The following is a 26448-nucleotide window of genomic DNA, read 5'->3' as shown; positions in this document are numbered from 1 at the left end:
TGTGCTCAATTACCTTTAATTATGTTATTATTAATAATTAATGATATTTATCTATATCAGGGTGTCAAACTTAATTGCACAGGCGGCCAAAACTTAAAGCCCACCTTAGGTCACAGGCCGAACAGGATAAACATTTATTGAACACACTAAGACAATGCTTTTTGGACATAAATATTAATAAAAACAGACAAGAATATTATTCCAGAATAAATAAAAATTAAACTTTAAATAACTTAAAATATTTTGCTCTCCATAAAAATATATCATCAAAAAGATCATTCTGAGAAACCAAGAGCAATTGGAGAAACATGAAGCTCAGCTGAGGGCACTTTGAGTTCTGACTATGCGAAACAGCAGAAACAGAAAGCTGAACCTCTACAAGCCCAAAGAGTCGCAGAAAATCTCTGAGGAAACAAAGATTCTTAGGTGAGGGAAGAGAAATGAGGATGGAAACCCGAGAGTGACTGGAGGAAGCTGTACAGCTGTTCAGCAATATGACTTCAGCACTAGAGAAAGAAAACCAGAGAAAGAAAAAGAGGAGATCAAGCTGGACATGTCCTACATATAATAAAGTACACAAATATCAGTGATTATTGTAACTCAATATTTTTTATTACTTCAAAATAAATAAATATCTTAAATATAGTGTGTGTTTTGTTTATATTATTAAATTATTATTGTACATCATTTACATTTAACTAAGAATTAAAATACACATGATAAAATGTTGGGAAAACGGGACAAAAGTAAATGATAAATGAAAGGTTCTGTTTAAACCCAATTTTACATGAACAGAAGTTAAAGTAATAAAATAAACAGTTATTGAACAGTATTCACAGCATCAGTTTAAATATTAAATCACAATAACACAGAGATTAAATCAGTTTACAATACATGAGTTCTTCATGGGTTCATCTGATCACACAATACTGTAAAGTTTAGTTCCAATGCAGCCTCATAACATCATAGTTCAAGTATAACTTTTGACAACTGCAGTTAGTAGAAAAACATCAGAAATAACTATTTAATAGATTCATTTTAATAATTCAGTCCATTCAGTTTGGTCAATTCAGTTAGAAAAGATTCGGTTTGATGATTTCGACTCCTTAGATTCAGTTCAAGTGACTCGGTTCAAGAGTTCAGTTCGGTCACTTCTATTCAAAACAATGAGGTCGACCGAGTCTGAATCCATAGATTTCAGGGGTTCACCTCAGTCAGCTTCATCTGGTCATTTATGATTCTACAACATTCATATAGTCACTCGGGTCAACTTCCGGATTGTGCGTAATCTTCCCTCTGTAATCTGTACATGCGCAGAGTGTGTGTGTGTGTGTGTGTGTGTGTGTATGTGTGTGTAAGAGAGAGAGAGAGAGAGAGAGAGAGAGAGAAATAAAGTGAGTGACATGATGATGTCACCGGCAGAGGGCGGGGCATCTAGGTGTGATGTCACAGTGTGACACGTATATATAATTCAAAGCGTGATTTTGTTTCTCATTTGTGAATTTACCAATTGTAAGTAAAGAGACACTAAAATTGACAACCACCAAACAAACAAACAGCAGCAAGAAGCAGCAGCGATTAGCAGCAACTAAAAAAACATTAAAAATCCTCTTCTATTGAACATTTCTTCATACAGGTACCTGGTAAGTCGTCTAAATAATTATGGCAGAATATTGTAGATTATTTAGTAGAAGACTCGAAAAGTACAAAGTCATTATTTAGCGACATTAGCATGGGTAACTAGCCGGGTAGCTAAGCTTAGCTTTTATAGTTTAGCTTTTTATATTAATCTAACATATGTACCTAATAATTAGTATAGAACCTATTAGATACAATGAAGTAGCTTAATTTAACCTATTTATCCCATATTTTAATCAAACTCATGTAACCTGTTTACTCCAAGTATAATGAACATAATATACTAATAAATAGAGTAGAATAGGGTCAGACTGGGACTACAATTTTAATAATCCTTGCAGCCGTGGCATGTTTTATCTGTTGTGGAATTCCTTGTCATTGTTTAGACAATACGTACAGCTCCCAGTGTATAAAATTACAGGTGAAGAGTCTTCTACAGAAAACATCTCCACAGATATGGATCAAAACATCTATGTGGATTTGGATGGAGGGATTATGGCCCTAGTCAATGAGAAAAAATGACTGTAACAAACGTTTCGTTATAACTAAAAGCACTAAACTCTTTCTATGCTTTAATTCTGATTCTTTGATTATATCGTATATAAATCATGTTGTTGTTGTGTGTATTTTGTGCTGTGTGCAGGAACATGGCAGCTGGTGAACAAAGGTGGCCTTTGCAAGGTATGCGTCTGCATGAAGGCACGTGTGCGTACATGGAAGCATGTGCTGAGGGGTATCGCTTCAACTTTATCACCTCTAGAGCTCCCTGCGATGCTTGTTTTTTCCTTGTTCTTCTAAAACATTGCCTGTGGTGCCTGGAGCAGCCCACCTGTCCTTTAGGTGAACAGTGCCATCATTTACCCCGTAAATGGTTCAGGTTTCCTCCAGAAAAGGACGAATTTGTTTGGGAAACTGATGCGGACCCGTTCAGACCGGTCATCGACATTCTGCACCACGCTGACATGTTCTCCCCAGATGGGATGTGGCTAGATTCCATCCAGAACTCTGTCTATGATCTTCCTGCAGGACTTCAGCTGATCACCCGTATCTATCATGTGCGTAGGGTTATTACCCTTGCCCAATCGTTTGGAGTTCCTGCCCGCTCGCTGGTTGCTCCGAGAACTCACAGTTTTCTCTTCACGGACTTCGTCATGCAAAGCACCTTTGTAACGTACTACACCATCATCTTCTGTGGCTATGTTCTATGGACAACTGAACCAGCGAAACATCGTGATTGGAATTGTCGTCCTATCCTTTGTCACAAATTTCACACAATCGGAACAGACTCAATGGTATTCTCATCGAGTCTTCACGGTGGTGATTTGAGGTTTCACGATGAGGTGTGGTCTTCACTGCAGTCTCACAGTTCTATATCTGTTCCCCTGCCGCAGTGGATCAGACGACTATCACCAATTCCATAGTTAAGCCACTTTGCACTGGACTGCATCAACTTTCATTTGCTTTTATTTTCTTATGTTTTCACATTTGTTAGTTACTTGTACAATCATGACTGAGGATGACCTTGGTGGTGAGTCCACTGTCGTGCCACATAAAATTTGTTTACTGTCGGTTTTTCGCCCACTCCTAGTTCATCATATTGTGATTAGGTTTATCCGTTGATGCTTTGAGGGTGGGTAATGATGTCGATTTTGGTCGATTTTTGTTTTTTGTTTTTTTTTGTTTTCGATTTTGCACGATTTTTTTGCTTAAATTTTTTGTCTCATTTAGATTTTTTGTCTATATTTCATTTTTTTTATTCATAAATATATAAATAAATACAATTATTTTTGTGTTATGTGACATGTATGTTTGTTAACGGGTTAAAAAAGAAGTAAGCATAGAGTGTGAGACTAATTGATAATGGAGTGATGGATCTAATCCACCCTATCTAGCGTGTGACCTAATAATTAGTATAGTACATTTAATCAAAATCATGTAACCTGTTTACTCCAAGTATAATTAACATAATAATAATCAGTTAATAATAAATAGAGTAGAATAGGGTCTGACTAATGTTATGAGTGTGTAGGAGAAACAAAAACAACGTACAAGGCAGACTTAAGCATGTTTATTGGGAAAGAAGTGTTTGTGGGCCATTGCTGCTGCAGAAGACATGGGTGAGCAATCAGGATCAGACTCAGGGGAAGATATGGGAGGATAATAATAATAATCAGGTGAGAGAACGGAGGAAGTAGGAGAATAATCAGTGGGGGACCAACATGAAGGTTAAACAATGAAGCGGCTAATTTATGGATTTTTCCTGGGTTTTTCCCGGTTTCACAAGCTTCAAGCCAAAAAACTAAGCCCCATAACACCAGACCAATGAAATTGCCAAATGGTTTCATGTGAACCAATGAAACTCTTTATATTAAATCCCTCACGCTCCCACTGAATCGACCCACCCACAGGATAGGAGAATCATTCATCACGCTGAAAACAACCGGGCATGAAAAATACACTTCACCTGTGTTCTGAGCTGCACGGCATCGGGAGAAAAGCTTCACCGATGGTGATTTTTAAACGCACGACGACGCCAAAAGATAAACTCCCGAGAGAAATTGTTGTGAAAGGAAGGAGGAAGACCGTGAACAATAACTTTCTTGGTAGGCTACTGTTTAGATACAAGCCGTGTAACAGATTTAAGCTTGTGTAAAGTTTATTAGTTTCAATGTAGACAAAAAATCTAAATGAGACAAAAAATGTAAGCAAAAAAATCGTGCAAAATCGAAAACAAAAAAAACAAAAAACAAAAATCGTCCAAAATCAACATCATTACCCACCCTCAAAGCATCAACGGATAAACCTAATCACAACATGATGAACTAGGAGTGGGCGAAAAACCGACAGTAAACAAATTTTATGTGGCGCGACAGGCCTGCCAGGGCTGCTGTTCTGGATACATTGATGTCTTTTTTGCAGAAACAAATACATTGCACAAAGATCTCAGGGTTGAGTGTTTACATTTACTTTAATGTAATGCAATGCACTTAAAATATATTTACATGTTCTTCATATGCCATCAAAAGGTCTTCCATCTTCTCACCAAAATATCTGATTTTCCTCTTTTTATACAGTTTCAGAAACTGAGGTGTATAATTTTCAAGAGCAGCATAGAAAGAAAATGGCAGATTTTGATTTGTTATCCTGTGAAATTAGCTGTAAAGCTGCATTGGGAACAAAAGGACATACAAATCAACAATCCATATTAAACTAAGACTTTTTCTAGCTCAAGCAGTGCTGCAAAGGCGAGTGACACTATGTGGTCCTAGTAACAGTTTTTTTACTTACTGGAGCTTCACAAAAGTGTGCAGGACATCTATCTTTTAGTTCAGCAATTGAAGGAGCTGAATTTAAAATTTCTTCATGCCTGAGAGAAAGGTGTGTTGCATATGCTGATGGATGAGAGTCATGTCTTTTCCTTCTACAGCTTTCTTGAACTGGTCCACCATCTTAAACCTCTTGGTTTCCAAAATGCCCTTAGTCTGTCCACAGGGATAACTGGGAAGGAAATTAATTTCCCCTCTTCTGGGTCATCTGATGTTGGCTCTGGATGCTAAACCTTCTGGATTTGTTCTTCCAACCCTCATAACCTGTTGTGGAACCTTTACTTTTAGACAGGGGGGCTTGAATAGTAGAGTTTCTGCAGCCTTGCCAATCTGTTTGGAACTAGGATAGGCTTTATGCTTATACATTTCAACAGCCATCACATCAAGTATGTTGTGTTTTTGATCCCTTGTCAGCTTTAAAGTTTTCCCTCTGTCAAAAATGCAGCGTTGCCTTCTCTTAGAGTGTACTCAAACTCATATGAGAATGGGGGAACAACAAAGACCTCTGGCCAAAGGCTAAGGTGCTCTGGTGAATCTACTAATCTATCAGACAGTAGCATTGAGTCGTCTAAACTGGAAGAGCCTCTCAGTGTTGTCATCATCTAGGATGACCCTCAGTTTCAGTAAATCAGCCACTTTAATTGTACTGTATTGAGGAGAACTGTAACACGACCCTTAGATATCAATATATGTATGTTGCCCTTATTGTTAGAACACAGGTTCTCAATTACTCATCATTTTCATCAATGCATACACAGTTCTCATGTTAAAGTATTGCACAAAGCTGATAAATAAGCCACAGCATTTAGAAAAATGTTTGGCATTCTGGGGAATTTAAATATAAACAGCAGGAATCGGTCAGCTTCGATCAGGAAAGAACTTAAACATATCACAAGATTCCTTTAAGGTCAACTTAATGTAAACTTTTAAAACACTTTGCATATGTAAGAATGTACTCGTACATTGAAATAATATATACAAACCAAATAATCCTCACAACACACACCAATGTGTATAAATCAATGTGAAATACACATTACCTATCACTATGTTGACCTTTGTGTCCAGGAAGGTGATTACTAAAGTTTCCAAAAAGATGCTCATATATAGAGTTTGTTATGGTTCTGCTTTTTCATTCAGACACTGGAATAAAATGCTGATATTTTATAGGTGAATAATGGATTTTGGTCTATTAGCTAAAACACAAATTTCACTGTATGACCTTTGTTTGTATATTCTATGAGCTCATATGATCTTAAATGCTCAACATACAATGTTTTATAGTCTTTGAGTAAAAAGTAGATATTGTCTTTAATGAGTAATGTGTTTTTGATCTCTTTAAACTCAGGGAAGGCACCACGAACACCAGTTTTTATCACTACATTTTTGTAGTTATGAGTATTATGAAAAGATTTTTTAACACGTTATGCTTCCCCTCAAATCACATTGTCCCGAGATGCACCAAAGGACCAAAGCACTTTATGAGACGGGATAATGCTCAATATAATGATGCTTTGGTCGTAATCGTAAGCTGGGCAAGACTACTTGAAGTAGCTGCCTTTGATCTGAAATGTTACAAGCCATGTACTGAATAGTTTCATATGTGAAAGTATGAGACACAGCAAGTTCTACTATCTTCCAAATCCATTAGTACTTCCCAAAATCTATCACCTTATGGGATTTTGGACCCAATAAGAACAGGCAGCAGTCTAAGAAGAGTGTGGTTCTTATACTCATTCCCTACAATTGTTCCACCATGGACAACATTTTGTGGAACTGCGTGAGGACGGTCAACCTTATCTGAGTGCTGGAAGGGAATTAAACCGTAATCAAACCTTTTAAACAATGTGCCAACTCCACAGGAACAATGTCTTCCAGCAGGTCATGTAAGATATCAGGTGGAAATCCTGTGACAGGGTGCTAATAGGATAGATGATCAGACAGAACACAACTGTGTTTTACACCATAATTACAATCACTCTCATTGTTTTGTATTTTTCAACAAGTTGATCATGCTGATCTTTTGTTCACGTTTTTAAACTACCAGCAATTGCAGATGAGTTTTGCATTTCTGTTTGAATGGCGAGACAAAATCTGGAGAAATAATTTGATCTGAAACTCTGACTGAAACCGGCTAGCCCATGAGCAGCAGGGTTATCAGCTACAACAGAATAAACTGTGCCTTTTAGACAGTCACCAGATGTTTCAATGTAAATACCCACTGCTTTTAGTGTTTTTAAGTTTTACCTTTTCATATCCAAACTGTCACACTGATTAGAGTGGAGGACAGAATGATATTTTACTAGCAGGTTAGCTAATATCTAATAAACCGCACAGACTGTGTGTATTGTTTTGTATGTCCCCAGATGATTTGCAATTTCAAATCATCAATATAAAGAATTATTGCTAATTTCTGACCCTCAACTGATAATAGCAAATGTTTCTGGTGGTATGAGGCATCGCTGTATGATGAATACTGTCCAGGTGACTGTGAAGTGGTTGTTAGAACTTTCTCAAGTACATCTTGTTTTTTAAGCAACAACTGCAAAGATGAGATAATTGGCACATACATAAAGGTAGACTGTGATGACTCACTAATGTTCTCTACAGGTTTAACTAATGGAAAATTTTCCTCATAATAGGATTTTCTCCATTTAGCTGTTGCCCCTCAGATGTCACGGACTATCTGACACTGGCTGTACAACTTCACTTACAAGTTGATCAGTATGTGGAGATTTATTTTTTTTTTTTCAGTGTATTGAATACAGATTCTCTCACAAAAGGTTCTGACAGTAAAAAACAATATGCTGGATGATTTTCTATGTTGCCCTCTGTGACACATGGAGAATAGTTTGCATTTTCAAGATGAATGCAGCCGAATTGTTCTGCTCTCCTAATCCCTTACTGCTACTATTCATGTATTTATAAATGATAATAAAAAAATTTTTATGACGTACACATTTTTTTCTAAGGAACTTCAGCATCTTTGGATGATGTAAAGCCCAAAGTGTGTTCTTTTAAAAGAGATGTAAATTGTGTATGTAGCACACTGTTGTCAGGAACTTTTACCATTGAAAGTCAGGAAGGTCATTTTCAGCTGTGAGGCCCAAAAGTGGGGCTGAAACTGAACAGGGTTCAAGAAACCGGGTTTATTTTCATATAAGTAACAGTATTTAGTTCAGTAAACTTAAGTTCATTTAAAGGAGAATTCAGTGCTGTTTAGTTCAGTAAAGTCTTCATTTAATCCAAAACTATTCCATTCATTAAGTTCAATTATCCTCAAATTAATATTTTTACATTCAATAAAAACAAATCATCCAGTTTTCATTGATGTTTATTTAGTGAATAATGCATTTAATAAACAATTGGTTTCACTCAGAATGACGTTTTATTTTTAATAAGTAGTAAAATGTGTTTTTATAAAACTCATCTGAAGCATAAAGATAAAATGCACCAGTTGGTTAAAAGAAAACATTTAAAAGTAAAACATTTATTTCAGCTCATAAATCCTATAAAACATGCAGCATTAAACATGAACTTCCAGCAGATGAACATCTCATAATACTGTCTGGAAGTGAGAAATGTACAGGTTGTTTTACTCCATACACATGAACTTACTTTGATCAGAAACACAATCATACTCCAAATCAATTAATCAATAAAGTCAATAAAAGAATCCCAAACTGCTGTGTGTCTTGTCCTCGCTATTAATGACGTCATTAGAGCTCCACTACTTCTAATTACCTGCTGTGACAGTGAGCTCTAATACACATCACACTGCCACCTACTGGTCATTTATGATTCTGCAACATTCATAGAGTCACTCCGGTCAACTTCCGGTTCTCAACTCGGATTCACTCGCTTTATACACAGTTTACAGCCGTTTTATCTTATTTATGACTGTAATATCGCTCTTCTCTCAGGAACAACAGAAAAGCTTTGAAGACATGATATTTTATCCGCTCTTTACCTCTGTAATGTGCGCATGCGCATAGTGTCAGGTTAAAGAGACGGGTTACGTCACAGAGGAGGGCGGGCATCTCCTGTGATGTCACAGTAAGGCAACGTCTATAATTGGAAACGCGTCTCTGTTTCTCTCATTTCCAAAGTTTTTGCTTGTGAGTAAAGAGGCATAAACATGGAGCTCTTCAGAAGATTTAAAGAAATATTTCAAAGCTGGAGACAAATAAAATATAAAAAGCTTGTTGAAGAGGAAGATGAGGAAGTTGTTGAGAGAAATGAGAGACATCTCCAGAGCTGGTTGATAGAAAAGAACAACTGGAGGAACATGTTGCTCAGCTTGAGGTCACTTTAGAACGGACCACCATAGAGCTCCAGTTTTACTACAAAACTATAAGGAACTGGAGAAAACTGTAGAATGTGAGAGAGAGCTGGACAATTGAACAAAAGAAAGTGGAAGAACATGTTGCTCAGCTTGAGGCCACTTTGAAACGGACCACCATGGAGCTCCAGTCTTCCTGAAAATCCATGAGGAACTGGAGAAAACTGTAGAATTTGAGAGAGAGAGCTGGGTGAGAGAACAAAAGAAAGTGGAGGAACATGTTGCTCAGCTTGAGTTTATTTTGGATCAGACCACCATGAAGCTCCAGTCTTCCTGAAAATCCATGAGGAACTGGAGCAAACTGTAGACTGTGAGAGAGAGAGCTGGACAAGAGAACAAAAGAAAGTGGAGGAACATGTTGTTCAACTTGAGGTCACTTTGGAACAGACCACCATGGAGCTCCAGTCTTCCTGAAAATCCATGAGGAACTGGAGAAAACTGTAGAATGTGAGAGAGAGCTGGGTGAGAGAACAAAAGAAAGTGGAGGAACATGTTGCTCAGCTTGAGGTCACTTTGGAACAGACCACCATGGAGCTCCAGGATACTCAGAATCACTGTGAGAAAGTAAAAATAGTGCAGAGCAGGAGAGAGATCATTTGATCAGAGACAAAGAGCGACTGGAGGAACGTGTTGCTCAGCTTGAGGCCACTTTGAAACGGACCACCATAGAGCTCCAGTTTTACTACAAAACTATAAGGAACTGGAGAAAACTGTAGAATGTGAGAGAGAGAGCTGGACAATTGAACAAAAGAAAGTGGAGGAACATGTTGCTCAGCTTGAGGTCACTTTGGAACAGACCACCATGGAGCTCCAGGATACTCAGAATCACTGTGAGAAAGAGAAGAAGACTTCAGAGAATAAAACAGATCATTATATGAGAGTCCGAGAGCGATGGGAGGAAATTGTTGCTCAGCTGAGACAAGAAAACATTCAAAAGAAAAGGAGAAATAGAAAAAAAAGAAGACGACAAGAGAAACAGAGAGTCTGAACATGCCTTTTTCCTCTTTCTGTTTCTCTTATGGCTATTTATGATAGTTTTACACTTATAGTCAATAGTATAAAGCTGAGTGTAAAGCTATTGTATCTTGTAGATCGTCTCGTCTTTTGATCATTTTTTATTTCTGTCTTTTCAAATCTTTTTTTTTTATCTTTTTTTAAATCTTGATTTTAATCTTTTACTACAAAGATTCACAATAAACACTATTAACAACCATGATTTTTGTCTTCCTTACAAACGCCGTATGACCTCCTCATGGATTCTTCCACTTAGTTTATATCCCTCTTGTGGGGCAGGGGGCTGTGGCTCGGGGTCATAATGCTGAGGGGAGGGAGGTCAGGAGGGAGAGGGAAACTGGTCCTCAGTGCCACATTGTGCAAAACACCACACACCCTGATAATCTTACACACATTTTCCGGGTGGTATAAAAGTCTTCCACCTGAGACATCCAGGGGATTTGATGTTCTCCTGTATTCCATGCAGTCGGGCATCTCCTCCTCCTGCGCTCCCGTAGTGGAATGTGATGGTGAGACGCCGCTGATTACATATTTAGAGTGAATTTTTATTTAACATTTGAGTTGGATTTTATAAGAAGGTGTTTATGAAACAACTATCACTCAGTACAAACCCAAATAACCTGCAGGATTTCATCTTCATGATCACAACACTTCAAACAAAACATCTACAGTACATACAGGATTCAGGGCCATTTTTCGATATTTATATGTTACAGTAATTTTGTATTATTTATATTAGGAGTCTTTAACGACTCTGTGCATATGTTTAAAAAATGACCATGTTACTGTGTGTACAATGATACTAATTGTGTTCATGTATTACAAACACTTTATTGGGAGCACCTATGTCCAAAAACGTATGACCACCAGGCTGAAATAGTCCACGCAGAAACAAAACAGAGTAAGAACAGGAGTTTTGAGGGTTGGGATTTGGACTGTAGTTTATGTTAACAGTCTGCTACACTGACTCAGGACTACAGTTTGTATCTGATCATCACTTCACCTCAACATCATTTAGCTGTAATAAATGGACATTCAGTGAAACCCAGATGAGGACGGGTTCCCTCTTGAGTCTGGTTCCTCTCAAGGTTTCTTCCTTATGCCGTTATTCCTTTCATATTTCTCATTTCTCAGAGACGCCAAGGTTTTTACTTGTATGTTCCTTTCTTTAATAATGCAGTAATTTCTGTAGCACTCAGCGATTCTCCTCTGTCTTGCACTTTAGACATTTTGCCTCAGTGTGCTCTAGTAGTCTAGTGTTTTAGTCATTTTATTATTTAAAAAAAATTAAAACCATTTTGCAGGAGACTCCTGAATGATTTTATTCTTCCAAAACCCACACAATCGAGTATTTTAAAGACTGCACCCGTATTCACCAATCAAATCTTACAAATCCAGCAGTGCCATCATGCAGCATTACACACGGGGGTCACCACAGCATTTATATGTTTACAGTAATTACACTGATCATTAACACTGTGATTATGGTCGGTATATAAGGAAGTGCTGAATGTGTGATTAGAATCAGCAGTAATGAAGCAGTAATGAGCACAACATCTCTTATTCTTGAAGGCTGATTTATCAAGAGTAATAAATGTGTCAGAAGAACAGACAGCCAAGAGATGAAGTTGTGGACGGGACAGAGGGTCATGAAGCGCCCATAAGAGAATTACATGCTACTTTTTAGATAATAATGAGGAATGTGGGCGTTACACATGTAGCTGAAGAGGGTTTATCAAGACTGTGTGTGGACTGTGTTATTGGGAACCTCCATGGAACTGCCTGGATTTATTTTTACTGCATAAAGTCTAATACTTTAACACCACAATCCTGGATTCTGAACTTAGTTTCTTTCTTTATTTGGTATTTTAACTTTGTTATTGGATTTGTTGCTATTGATAATAAATCACAAGATCACAATAATCCCATTACATGTTTATGTGATTTTATTGTATCATGCAGTAATAATGTGCTTGTGCTGTATTACAAATTCTTCTTCTTCCTCTTTCGGCTTCTCCCATAAGTCTCCATACCCCTCTGTCCTCTACATCTGCCTCTTTCATCCCAACCACCTGAATGTCTTCCCTCACCACATCCATAAACCTCCTCTTTGGTCTTCCTCTTTTCCTTCTTCCTGGCGGCTCCATCCTCAGCATTCTCCTACTGATATACCCCATGTCTCTCCTCTGCACATGTCCAAACCATCTCAATCTCGCCTCCCTCACCTGGACTCCAAAATGTCCTACATGCGCTGTCCCTCTAAAAAAACTCATTTCTGATCCTGTTCATCATCTTCAATCCCAATGAAAATCTAAACATCTTTAGCTCTGCTACCTCCAGCTCCACCTCCGGTCTTTCAGTAAATGCTATTGTTTCTAATCCATACAACATCTCAGGTCTCACCACAGTCCTATAAACTTTCCCTTTCACTCTCACAGATACTCTTCTATCACAAATCACTCCTGCTGTTACTCTTCTCCACCCGCTCCACCCTGCCTGTACTCTTTCCTTCACTTCTCTAACACACTCTCCATTACTTTGCACTGTTGACCCCAGGTACCTGAACTCCTCCACCTTCTCCACCTCTTCTCCCTGCAACCGCACCAATTCACTGCCCTCCTCTCCTTCACACACATGTACTCTGTCTTACTCCTACTGACTTTTATTCCTCTTCTCTCCAGCGTATACCTCCACCTCTCTAGGCTCTTCTCAACCTGCTCACTACTCTCACCACAAATCACAAATATCATCCGCAAACATTATAGTCCACAGAGACTCCTGTATGACCTCGTCCTTCAACCTGTCCATCACCACTGCAAACAGGAAAGGGCTTAGAGCCAATCCTAGATGCAGTCTAACCTTCACCTTAAACCAGTCTGTTGTTCCTACTGAACACTTCACTGCTGTCACACTGCACCACCCTCACATACTTTTTTGACACACCAGACTTTCTCATACAATACCACAACTCCTCTCTCCACCCTGTCATACACTTTCTCTAAACACTTTCTCATTAAGTGCATTAAGATGCTGGAGATCTTTCACTCGGTGGTCATGAGCCTACTGTGGTTTCTGAGGAAGTGGCATTTTACTCAGTAATGTCAGCAGCAGTAATAAACTCATTTGCATGGCTAAAACTATTATTGGGCAAAACCTGGGAACATTTGAGTCAGTGAGTTTTCTGAATATTTTGCCACTGAGATTTTGAGAGAGATGTTTTTATTTATGCACATTGGACATCAACCTTCTCAGCAGCAGGTTCCATAGTGTAGTGGTCATCATGACTGCTTTACACGCAGAAGGTCCTGGGTTTGAGCCCCAGTGGAGCCTTGCCCTTGGCCCTTTTCTTCTCATTTTGGAATGCTTTTTCTCCATTTCTGTTACAAGCACAATGCAGAAACATGCAAAACTTTTTATTTATTTCCAGGATTGAGTAACAATTTGTGAGTAATATATAAACCTCATTCTTGTTTACAACCTGCATGGTTCCACTGGAAGTTAAACCCAAGACCTTATGTGTGTTAAGCAGATGTGTTGTTTGTCCTCATTTGTTATTCGTATTTTAAATATTCTTCAAGCACTATTACTCAACATTTAATTAGGAGATTTTATTCTTGTTTTTAATGTTTTTTAATTCTGTAAACTACTCGAAATTATAAAGCATCATCAGTGGTTGCTTCGAATCAAAATATAGTAAATATATTCTCCCGGTAAATTAACATGTCTGCAGATTTGTTTTATGGCCATCGCTTCTTAATTTTGCTGTTTCTATTTGGAGAAATAAACTTTTTCCATCGGTTTGGTGTGAAATCTAACAGTAAATCTTACAGTAGCTACCATGAGCCCTATCGACCGTTGCTATGGTGAAGACACCAGCTGAAACTCATTGCGGACCCGCCGCCGATTCTCTTTTAATGATATCGGCATCTTTTCTCAACACAACACCAAATTGTGCTTTATATTTCAACTATACGAAGTTATGACCATCAGTTTGAACTATTTTTGTTTTGAGTGTGAGGAAAAGGGATCAGTTGTGGATTAATGGATGCAAATGTATCAAGATGAAAGAACTTTTAACTATAAAATCCAATTCTTTAGTTTTTCGTAATTATAATAATCAATATCACATTTATTTTTTTGGAATGTGATTATGCAAAGGATTTTTGAAAAGAAATGTTTTGGATTGTTTTCTCTGTTTACAACAAAATTTGAAAGATGGATAGAAATATAATTAGTGAGAGAGATTAACAGTGTTTGTGAGAAATAGACAGAGAAAATTATACGGAGAGAAAATTAGAGAGAGAGAGAGAGAGAGAGAGAGAGAGAGAGAGAGAGAGATATGGTGGCTCTTAAAAGTGCCTTTGGGTTCTATAAATCAGGTGTAGTTAGATTTGGACAGGTGACTCATTTGACAGGATCTGCAAGTATTGTTTTTGTTAGCCAACAGGGTACCGGTGGAAATTGGGCTACTGTTGGCTGAAGGAGGAGAAGGAGAGGAGAAAGACGTCTACAGAGACATCAGAGAAAGGAGAAGTGGAGAAGAGTGGAGGTTTGGGTGGGTTCTTTAAATGTTGGTACTATGACTGGTAAAGGGGAGAGGAGCTGATATGATGGAGAGGAGAAAGACGTCTACAGAGACATCAGAGAAAGGAGAAGTGGAGAAGAGTGGAGGTTTGGGTGGGTTCTTTAAATGTTGGTACTATGACTGGTAAAGGGGGAGAGGGAGCTGATATGATGGAGAGGAGAAAGGTAGATATGTTGTGTGTTCAGGAGATTAAGTGGAAAAGGAAGTAAGTCCAGGAACATTGGAGGTGTTTAAACTGTTCTATCATGGTGTGGATGGAAAGAGAAATGGTGTAGGGGTGATTCTGAAGGAAGAGTACAGTAAGAATGTAGTGGTGAAGAGAGAGTTTCTGATAGGGTGATAAAGGTGAAGCTGGAAGTTGAAGGGGTGATGATAAATGTCATCAGTGCCTATGCCCCACAAGTCGACTGTGAGGTGAAGGAGAATTCTGAAATGAGTTAAATGGAGTGGTAGAAGGTGAACCTAGGAATGAAAGATTGGTGATTGGGGCAGACTTTAATGGACATGAAGGTGAAGGGAACAGAGGTGATGGGCAGGTATGGCCTGAAGGAGAGGAATGTGGAAGGGCAGATGGTGGTAGATTTTGCTAAAAGGATGGAAATGGCAGTGGTGAACACTTATTTTAAGATGAAGGAGGATCATAAGGTGACATATTAGAGTGGAGGAAGGTGCACACAGGTGTTCTATGTAGGAGATGCAACCTGAAGGAGATTAGAGACTGTAAAGTGTTGGCAGGGGACAGTGTAGCTAGACAGCATCGGATGGTGTTCTGTGGGATGGTTTTGGAGGTGAAAAATAAGAGGAGGAGAGTGAGGAAAGAAAAAAGAATAAGATGGTGGAAACTAAAGGAAGAAGACTGTAGTATGAGATTCTGGGAAAAGGTCAGACAGGCGCTCAGTGGTGAAGAGGTGCTGGATGATTGGGCAACTACTGAGGTACTTGGTGTAACATCTGGAAAGAGAAGCAAAGAAAAGAGTAACAAAGGAAAGAAATGTCATGGTGGAATGAGGAAGTGCAGAAAAGCATGCGAAGAAAGACATTGAAGAAACAGGATTTGGATGAAAAAAGAGATAAACAAAGTAGGCAGGAGTACAAGAAGATAAAGCAGCAGGTGAAGAGGGATGTGGCAAAAGCCAAGGAAAAGGCATATGAGGAGGTGTAGGAGAAGTTGGACACTAAGAAAGGAGAAAAGGATTTATAACGATTGGCCAGGCAGAGGAACAAAGCTGGGAAGGATGTGCTGCAAGTTAGAGCAATAAAGGATGGAGATGGAAATGTGTTGACTAGTGAGGAGAGTGTGTTGAGAAGATGGAGGGAGTATTTTGAGCAGCTGATGAATGAGGAAAATGAGAGAGAGAAGGTTGGATGGTGTGGAGATGAGGAAGCAGGAAGTGGATAGGATTAGTAAGGAGGAAGTGAGAGCAGTGATTAAGAGAATGAGAAGTGGAAAGTCAGTAGGACCAGATGACATGGAGATGTTTAGGAGAGATGCAGTGGAGTTTTTAACAAAATTGTTTAACAGGATTTTGGAAGGTGAGAAGATGCCTGAGGAATGGAGAAGGAGTGTGCTGGTACTGATCTTTAAGAATAAGGGAGATGTGCAGACCTGCAGTAACTACAGGGGAATTAAGTTGATCAGTCACATCATGAAGTTATGGGAAAGAGTAGTGAAGCCAGGCTGAGAGAAGAGGTGACCATCTGTGAGCAACAGAATAGTTTCATGCTGAGGAAGAGCACCACAGATGCATTATTTGCTTTGAGAATGTTGATGAATTAATATAGAGATCAGAAGCAGTTGCATTGTGAGTTTGTGGATTGTAGAGGACAGAGTAGTATGGAGACGAATGATCTTCTAATGGGAGCAGCCAAAAGAAGAAGAAGAAGATGTAGTTATGTGTAGAAATATTAGTTGTATTGTTATTACTGACACATTCAGGGGTGTAGCCATTATTTCAAAATTGAGAGGAACAGAAGAGTCAAATGTAATAATAATAATAAAATGGTATAATTGACAGGGTTTATTTTCTCTTACTCCTTTTAGACTGGGCCTTGAAAACGTGAACACAGGAATTTACATTGTTAAATGTAAATGTCCCCCAAATCCCCCAGGTATTCTACACCAGATCAAATGACCCCTGACCCACACAATAATGCAGTGCTGCACACTAAGTTACCCTTCATCTGATAAAACTTAAACTAGACATGGATTATAATGAAGTTATCTCACCCTGTTTAGCAAGTCTAATTTCACAATCTTTTTTTTCCAGTTTATACACACACACATATATATACTTAGTAAACGATAACACAAGTGAACACAACATGCAGTTTTTAAATGAAGGTTTTTATTATTAAGGAAAAACAAAATCCAAAACTACATGCCCTGTGTGAAAAGTGTTTGCCCTAAACCTAATAACTGGATGGGCCGCCCTTAGCAGCAACAACTGCCATCAAGCGTTTGTGATAACTTGTGATGAGTCTGTTACAGCGCTGTGGAGGAATTATGCTCCACTCATCTGTGCAGAATTGTTGTAATTCAGACACATTGGAGGGTTTTTGAGCATAAACCTTCTTTTTAAGGTCATGTCACAGCATCTCAATAGGATTCAGGTCAGGACTTTGACTAGGCCACTCCAAAGTCTTCATTTTGTTTTTTTTCAGCCATTCAGAGGTGGACTTGCTGATGTGTTTTGGATCAGTGTCCTGCTGCAAAACCCAAGTTCACTTCAGCTCGAGGTCACAAACAGATGTTTGGACATTTTCCTTCCTGAATCCATGGTTTAATTTATCACAGCAAGTCTCAAAACAGCCCCAGACTATCACACTACCACCACCATATTTCACTGTTAGTATGATGTTCTTTTTCTGAAATGCAGTGTTACTTTTACACCAAACTTAATCGGAGACACACCTTCCAAAAAATGCATGTTTTGTCTCGTCAGTCCACAGAGTATTTTCCCAAAAGTCTTGTTTTCTGGCAAAACGAAGACGAGTCTTTATGTTCTTTTTGCTCAGCAGCTTTTAGAATTAGAATTTTGCCATGTAGACCATTTTTGCAGTCTTTTTTCTCATGGTGGCATCATGAACACTGACCTTAAATATTGTGAAATGTTGGACTTCATTTAAATTTAACTAAGAAATAAAATCCACATGATAAAATGTTGGAAGAATTGGGAAAAAGTAAATGAAATTAAAATAAAGGTTAAAAAGTTAAATAAAATTAAAATTCAATATATTTATTTCAATAACTCAATTCGGTTTGATCAATTCAGTTAAAAAAAGATTTGGTTCAGTAATTTCAAATCCTTTGAATCAGTTTAAGTAACTCAGTTTAAAAGAGTTAAATAATAAAGTCCAGAAGAGTCGGTTCACTGGTTTCCACTATTTCCACTATCATACGACACTCAGTCACATGACGCTAATTAATAACCTCTATGTATTATGTAACAGAGATATCTGCTGAAGTTAGCATGCTAAGCTAGCCCCGGTCCGGCCTCAGAGAGCAGAGAGAGAGAGAGAGAGAGAGAGAGAGAGAGAGAGAGAGACCAGAGGGCGGAGCATCTCGGTGTGACATCACAGTAGGGCAACTTCTATGTAAGTCAGAACGCGTCTCTGTTTCTCTCATTTCCGAGGTTTGTGCATGTGAATAAAGAGACGTAAACATGGGGCTCTTCAGAAGGTTTAGAGAAATTTTTCAAACCAGAAGAAAGAAGAAAACTAAGCAGATTGCTGAAATGAAGGAGAAGCTGGAACACATGGAGAAAGTAGTGAAAGACTTGGATGCATTTTCTAATCCAAGGATAGAGAAGATAACAGAAGAGAGAGAAGAGAAAGCCATTCTGCTACAGATGGTGCAAAAGCTGGAGGCTACTTTGGCTTCTGAGCGAAAGCAGCGGGAACAGGACATAACTGAGAGAAGCCAGAGCTGGGCGAGAGAACAAAAACAACTGGAGAAACGTGTTGCTCAGCTTGAGGTCATTTTGGAACAGACCACCATGGCGTGCCAGTCTTCTCTGGAAATCCATGAGAAACTGGAGAAAACTGTAGAATGTGAGAGAAAGAGCTGGGCGAGAGAACAAAAACAACTGGAGGAACATGTTGCTCAGCTTGAGGTCACTTTGGAACGAACGACCAAGAAGCTCTAGTCTTTCTTGGAAATCCATGAGGAACTGGAGAAAACTGTAAAATGTGAGAGAGAGAGCTGGACGAGAGAACAAAAGAAAGTGGAGAAACGTGTTGCTCAGCTCGAGGTCACTTTGGAACAGACCACCATGGAGCTCCAGGATACTCAGAATCACTGTGAGAAAGTAAAAAATAGTGCAGAGCAGGAGAGAGATAATTTGGTCAGAGACAAAGAGCGACTGGAGGAACGTGTTGCTCAGTTGGAGGCCACTGTGCTCTGTGCTAAAGAAAAGAAGACTTCAGAGAATAAAACAGATCATTATATGAGGGTCCGAGAGCGATGGGAGGAAATTGTTGCTCAGCTGAGACAAGAAAACATTTAAAAGAAAACGAGAAATAGAAAAAAAAGAAGACAAGAGAAACAGAGAGTCTGAACATGCCTTTTTCCTCTTTGTGTTTCTCTTATGGCTATTTATGATAGTTTTACACTTATAGTCAATAGTATAAAGCTGAGTGTAAAGCTATTGTATCTTGTAGATCGTCTCGTCTTTTGATAATTTTTTATTTCTGTCTTTTCAAATCTTTTTTTAATCTTTTTTTAAATCTTGATTTTAATCTTTTTAAATCTTGATTTTAATCTTTTTCTATAAAGAGTCACAATAAACACTAATAACAACCATTATTTTTGTCTTCCTTACAAACGCCATATGACCTCCTCATGGATTCTTGAAAATTGTTGATATCTCTCTTATGGGGCAGGGGGCTGTGGCTCGGGGTCATAATGCTGAGGGGGATGGAGGTCAGGAGGAAGAGGGAAACTGGTCCTCAGTGCCACATTGTGCAAAACACCACACACCCTGATAATCTTACACACTTTTTTCCGGGTGAATATAGAAGTCTTCCACCTGAGGCATCCAGAGCTCCACATCTGCATTTCAGGAGGTGAGGAGCATCTGAGGGGTGAAGCCTCTGTCATATTATAGACTACATCAGGACAATGTTTACAATTTCTACATGTTGTTTAAGTCACCAAGAAGCCAGTCATCACGTCCTGCAGCTGCCTGTAGTCTGTTCCCTACACTGCTATGTGTCAGGATAAAGGAATCATGTGCTGAAGCAGGTCAGTGTGCCACAGTGAAGGAAAACCTGATGTATCGACTACCCACCTTAATAATAACATCCAAAATGACAGGCATTATGACACTCAGGGGCAAATACCAGACCTATAGCATGAGATTTAATAGAATTATATTATATCCCAGAAGGTCTTTTGGGATATAATATAATATAATATATAAAAGATGATTATATATAATATTATCCAGTCATCATCATGGGCCAAGAAATCATCAGGGTCCCTGGAGACTCTTTCTCTCCTTAATCTTCCATTGGCGCTGCAGCATTTATGATTTATTCCAGCTCATTATGAAAAGATAAAATAAACTGATATTTGGGCCTGTGGCATGAACATAAAAGCAATAATAGCTACAGAAAAGCTCCTGCTTCCCTCTGTAGCGGGTATTTAAATCCCATTTAAAATGCTTTCAGTGATTCTACATTCTGTTTATATGAAGTGTTTTCACAGTTTGCATGTTAATTGGCTGGATGGTGCATTTAAGAGCATGTGAATTATGTGAATTTATGAACCACATCTGTCTGGAAAAGACACATGTCCAAAAACTTTTGACCACACAGTGTGTATCAGCTGAAAAGCAGCAGCTTCGGATCAGTCGCGTTTCCACTGAGATTCAACTCTGAAAGATCACTTTAGATTTTTATTATATGAAATATTTTATATGATATATTTGATATTATTCAAATTATTATTAAACAGTCTCCTCCAAGCAGTTCGTCTCCTGTGAGGACTCAGTCTCCTCCAAGCAGCTCATCCCCTGTGAGGACTCGATCTCCTCCAAGCAGCTCATCTCCTACCAGTCATGAGCCTCACATAGAGATAAATACAGAGCATAGTGTTTGAACAGCTTTATGTTATAGGTTACAGAGGGATTTCTGTCCAACACCAGGGGATCAGGAGGAGAAGGAAGAAGATGAAGAGATCAAGAGGAAGAAGATGAAGAGAAGATGTTATGGACTCGTCTCTGAGCAACAGTTTAAAGTCTCATCTCACTCTTTCCTGTTCAGTATCTCACCTCAGGTCTGGGTATATCAAAGATTCCTGTAGATGATGTGTTGTGTATACAGTAGAACATCAGCTGTAGGAGAACCAGGAATAATTGACTAAACAAGGATTTGAATATCAAGATTTAGCAGAAAGGAGGAAGTTGTTTTTGCTGATAACTGATCAAATGTTACACTAGGGCACTTTGTATTTGTGGAAGTGGTGTTACGAATCTCACGTGTAAACATTTGAATTGTTTTATGCCTCGTTAGTCTTAAAACTAACATTTATAGAACTGACTAATAGAAAGTGTTTTTTTCATGGATCACCTCAAATCAGTGTTACATTCATTGTGTGTGTATAATGATGGCATGTCAGCTATAAGGGTGATGAAGGAAAAGTCAAATCTAAATGAAGTTTGTCACTTTTTTGTTTCTTGTCATTATTTGTTGTCCTCCCCATGTGCTGCTGTACACAGGTGAACAGAGACGTCCATTCCACACCAAGCTTTTACAGAAATCACCAAATCTTGATTTTATTACTGCTGAGATGATTTTATAGGAGTTTATTTTCTTATTTTAATACCAATATAAAAATCCCATACATATTATGGTGTAGTCGTGGACCAGTTGAGAAAACACTAAGTGCTTGTAAAAAGACTGGCGGCAGATCAAAATCAATCACATCTTTCATTAATGTTTTTTCTTTTTTAAATACATTTTTGGACCTGATTGTATTCAATAAAAAATATGTATTACAGTTAATTTACCTTGTGATTAATTTACCAGATTATTTTATTCTTATGATAATTTCTTGCTTACAAACGTCTTAATAAGTAGATGATTATAATTGAAGGATGACAAGAGACTATAAATACTACCATGTGTTGAAGTAAAACATCTGTTTGTGTTCAGAGTTCAGAGAAGGTAAGTATAATGAATAATCTAAGGAGAATGAGATAAAGTCTGTTAAAAGTGCAGTGTTGTCAGGAAACAGAAGGAAGCGAGGCCAGGTAGCATGAATGAATGATTTCTTTTCTAATAGCTCATAACACACATCTGACACGCGCTAATCACGTGTTCTCTCATTCTCTATTTTCAATGCACTTCTACTCCCCCTAATGGTCACTTTAAGTATAACAACAACAGGTCACCACATGCAGTACAAATTAATTACACCTCAAATTAAACCCCACAATTTGATCAAAATCACATTCCAAACTGCAAACACGTGTTTTCTATTTAATAATATAATTCTAAATATTTTAATACCCTACTGTGTCTAAACAGAGGAGCGCTATAGGAACTCGTGTAGGGTTTACAATCACACACCACTTCCTTGTCCTAACGCCACCTGTTTTCAGCTTCCGCGTCTGCGTTTGAATCATTGAAGCCCCGCCTCTTTTGTGACGTCGGTATCTCTGATAGCCCCTGGACTCGCTTTTATTGTCATGACAACTTTGTTGTGCTGCAGTTCAACACAAACATTTACTGACCACAGCAATGAAGCGCAAACAAACAGCTGAAATGTTTTTAATTGTTTTTAGTGATAAGCGTCATTGTTTTGAACAATCCGCTCTCCAAGACACCAAAAAAGATTTTTCAGCCAGAAAGAGCGACTTTCAGAAGAAAGAAGGAGAAATAATGACAGATAATAAGACGGGTAACAGCTACAGCTGCTTCTCCTGCTGTCAACTTTATTCAACTTTATTGTCATTGTACAGAGAACAAGTACAGAGACAATGAAATATAGTTATCATTTAGTTCCTAAAACCACATTAAATATCAATCTGTCATGCAGGAAATATAAAATGATTTTGTACTGACTGAGTAATGCAGCACTTATAAAATATTTGTACTACAACATTGTGTGTGTTTAAGACTGGTGCAGTTTTGCATGACTCTGTTCTGTTCACTGTTTTAACTAGAAGTTTATAATGATTTCTGTTTAACTTAAAGTTTGTTTTTTATTTTGTAGATAAATTTAACGTTGCCAAGTGCAGAGATAAAAAAGGCAACATCAGAAGGCCAATGAATGCCTACATGGTTTGGGCGAGGAAACAGCGGCCCATCTTTTCCAAGGCCAATCCAAATAGCAGCTCTGCAGAGATCAGCATGCAGCTTGGGATCGCGTGGAACAAACTGAGTGAAGAACAGAAGAAACCCTACTACACTGAATCATGGAGGCTTAAACAGGAACACGAACAGTTGTTTCCTGGTAGGTGAACTTTCTTTATAGACAAATGGCAAAATAACAAAACAAACACATCAATTCTGACACTTTTATTGTTTTTATGTCGCTTCTTACTCTTTAAATTCTTCTTTTCTATCATGTAGATTGGGTTTATAAACCGCTTCCAAAGAAGGGAAGGAGAAAAGGCAGTTTGCAGAGTAGTGACTCACAGAGGAGACCTGATCATCAACCAAACCACCACATAGTCATGAACATGCCAGAAGAAGTACCAGTCCATGACCTCGTGCCTGAAGTTAGTGATCAGTTCCCCGGCCTTAGCCACCAAGAACTGCTGTCTCCTAAAGACATCTGCTTTGATCCTCCTCTTTTCCCTTCTGTTTCTGAGTCGACTTTCTGCCAGACCAAGTGAGTTAGTAAACTGCATTGGAACAGTTTCAGAAGAATGACATGCAAATGAAGTTTTACTCTGCATCTTAAATAATCACCATAATCGCCACTCATTTACTTTAATATGCAGCTAAAATTGTGCACTTCTGTTTACAGCACCTGCTATGGGTCTGACTGTACAAGCAGTGAGGTTCAGCTCGAGGACGAGGAGGAAATCACTTTGCTCAACAACGACATCTTTTCCATGTTAAATGAGGAATATGGCTTTTTTAACCAGTCTGGAGCTCAGAATCATACTGAAGACCCCCACAACAGCACAGAGATCCTGGATTCTGTACCAGTGTTTGATATCGACAGCTTCGAGGATCTGTTGAAGAAACTTGAAGAGATGGAAAATGATTCAGGAATAAAGGAAGATGGTGAAATATGAACGTTTCATGTACTTTAGTGTGCATGTTGTTTCACCATCTTCATTTTATATTAAATTTTATTTTAAACAACTTTTATATAAGGAAATAAAGATTTTGTATGACAATCATGTCTAATGTCTCTTCATCACAGAGAAAATTCAATCACTTCATTTTCTTTCTTGAAATCCACTTTAGTAAAGTCAGTGATGTTTGATGTCCTTAAAGAAAAGGAATTTGACAGAAACTGAAGTTGAGGTATTTTCTTGCAGCTTTAGTGCTTTGTTTAAATTAAATGTGGGGCAGAACCTGATTCACTTAAACATCTGTACTTGATAATTGAGCACATGGATTAGCACAAGAAATTCAGTGAGCATAAGTAAAATGATCATGTCGTCTCAGCTTCATCCAGAAAACCTGGAAGTTTAACAAGAAAAAGCTGTTGGTTTTATTGACATGTACACACACATTAAGACACTTTTAAGGACTCATTAGAACAATGTTTAGTGTATGAGAGAAAATGTCAATAAGAATTTGATTAAACGCACACACAGATGAAAATTCTTACCTGTAGCGCCTCCTTGTTGTGGGTTATAGATTCATACTGGGACTTCAGGACACTGTGAGCCTCTCGTTCTTGCTCACGCTCCTAAAACACAGCCATGAGGAAGAGGATGAAGGATTTAGTCATTAAGGGTTTAGTCATTAATGTTTACATCCACAATGAGGCTCTACTAATATTACCTTCACCACCAGCTTGTGTGTTTAAACCTGAATAAATCCACTATTAAACCATTAAAAACATTTTAACAAGTTATCACAATTTATATTTGAGTAAATATTTGAACACTTTGTCTTTTCCTAACACTGTTTATCAGTTCATTTCTGCTGAACTGAAGCCATTTTTCTTTCCTCTCAGTTTAACAGCAGTTACTGAAGCACACAGAGGAACAACTCAGTCATACACTAGGACACATTTCACTACCACATTTATACCTGTTTTACATCTTTATTATTTCCTATAGTGTCCATTTACTGTGTAAATGTAGATCAAAATACAGAAACAACATGAAAAGCGAAATACAATTATTTAGCAAAATTAGCTAACTAGCCAGCTAGCTATTTTTTAGCTTTAATAGTTTTCCTTCTCAGTCTAAATATCAGATTTGTAGTGAACTATAAGTAAACTCTTGGTATCTATAAGTTTATTGGTCTCCTACACCATTAGCTGAAAGGTCCATTTCTGCTCACTGCAACATTTATGGAAATAAATGATAGATAGATAGATAGATAGATAGATAGATAGATAGATAGATAGATAGATAGATAGATAGATAGATAGATAGATAGATAGATAGATAGATAGATAGATAGATAGATAGAGATTTATTGTAATTGCATTGTACAGGTACACAGCAATGAAATGCCGTTTGGCATTAACTAGAAGTGCAAAATGTAGCTATCGTGCAAAAGGGCAGATAAATATATGTCATATTTACAGCAAGTGATAAAGTGATAAATATGTAAACATATGTACAGTGGATAAATATAAAGGCAGTAACAGTGCAGAGATGTGTGGACATCATTAAGAAGTACAGGATGGATCTAAGTCTATGGCATTGAAGAGTAATGTGCAGAAGTGAAGATTACAAGATTATGGCATTTAAGAATTATCAAGCTAAATAACCAGTCTATAATTTTTGTCAAATTTATTTACTTTTTCCTGCAAGTCTGTGATCTTTATGCTAATGATCAGGAGTAAACACAAAATGAGGAACATCGCTTTTCCCCTCTTCACTCCGGTACCGATGGTCCTGATCACCTTTCCGCCTGTTTGGGGATTTTATGGGTGACTTGTTTCACAATAATAATAATTATAATAATAATAAATGATAAACTCTGTGTTTTAAAGAGAATAAAATCCATAAAGCTCGGAAACTCACCGTTCCAGGGGTCGTACAGTTCACTTCATCCCGACAGAGGGTCTTCATCCTCCACCTGGAACACGGCGTCTCTCGGAGCTACAGGAGGAAAATCCAAGCGATGCTGAGGAAAGAAAAGTCCAAACAAATAAAATCAAATAAATAATATAAATATTTCATAAAATAAAAATTATTATATGTATATCTTTTCAGCTGATACACACTGTGTGGTCAAAAGTATTTGGACACTTGTCTTTTCCAGCCAGATGTGATTCATAAATTCACCTAAAAGGCACTTAAATGCACCATACAGCCAATTAACATGCAAACTGTTGAAACACTTCATATAAACAGAATGTAGAATCACTGAAAGCATTTTAAATGGGATTTAAA

At 38.0% G+C, this 26448-nt stretch overlaps 1 protein-coding gene and 1 pseudogene across 1 annotated transcript in view; one reads left to right on the top strand and one right to left on the bottom strand.

The window, feature by feature from the left end:
* LOC124384578 (zinc finger protein 850-like) overlaps positions 1–26448 on the top strand; it is a 1373244-nt gene that overhangs the window by 824804 nt on the left and 521992 nt on the right. The window contains exon 12 of the mRNA XM_046847550.1: positions 6560–6573. Within this exon, the coding sequence (XP_046703506.1) occupies positions 6560–6573 (14 nt within the window). The remainder of the gene's footprint in view (positions 1–6559; positions 6574–26448) is intronic.
* LOC124384668 overlaps positions 1–26448 on the bottom strand; it is a 920651-nt pseudogene that overhangs the window by 382013 nt on the left and 512190 nt on the right.

This window comes from Silurus meridionalis, chromosome 4, assembly GCF_014805685.1.
Source record: "Silurus meridionalis isolate SWU-2019-XX chromosome 4, ASM1480568v1, whole genome shotgun sequence".
In the NCBI taxonomy this organism is placed as follows: Eukaryota; Metazoa; Chordata; class Actinopteri; order Siluriformes; family Siluridae; genus Silurus; species Silurus meridionalis.
Note: the sequence above shows the minus strand (reverse complement) of the source record. Positions and strands in the feature narration are given on the sequence as shown.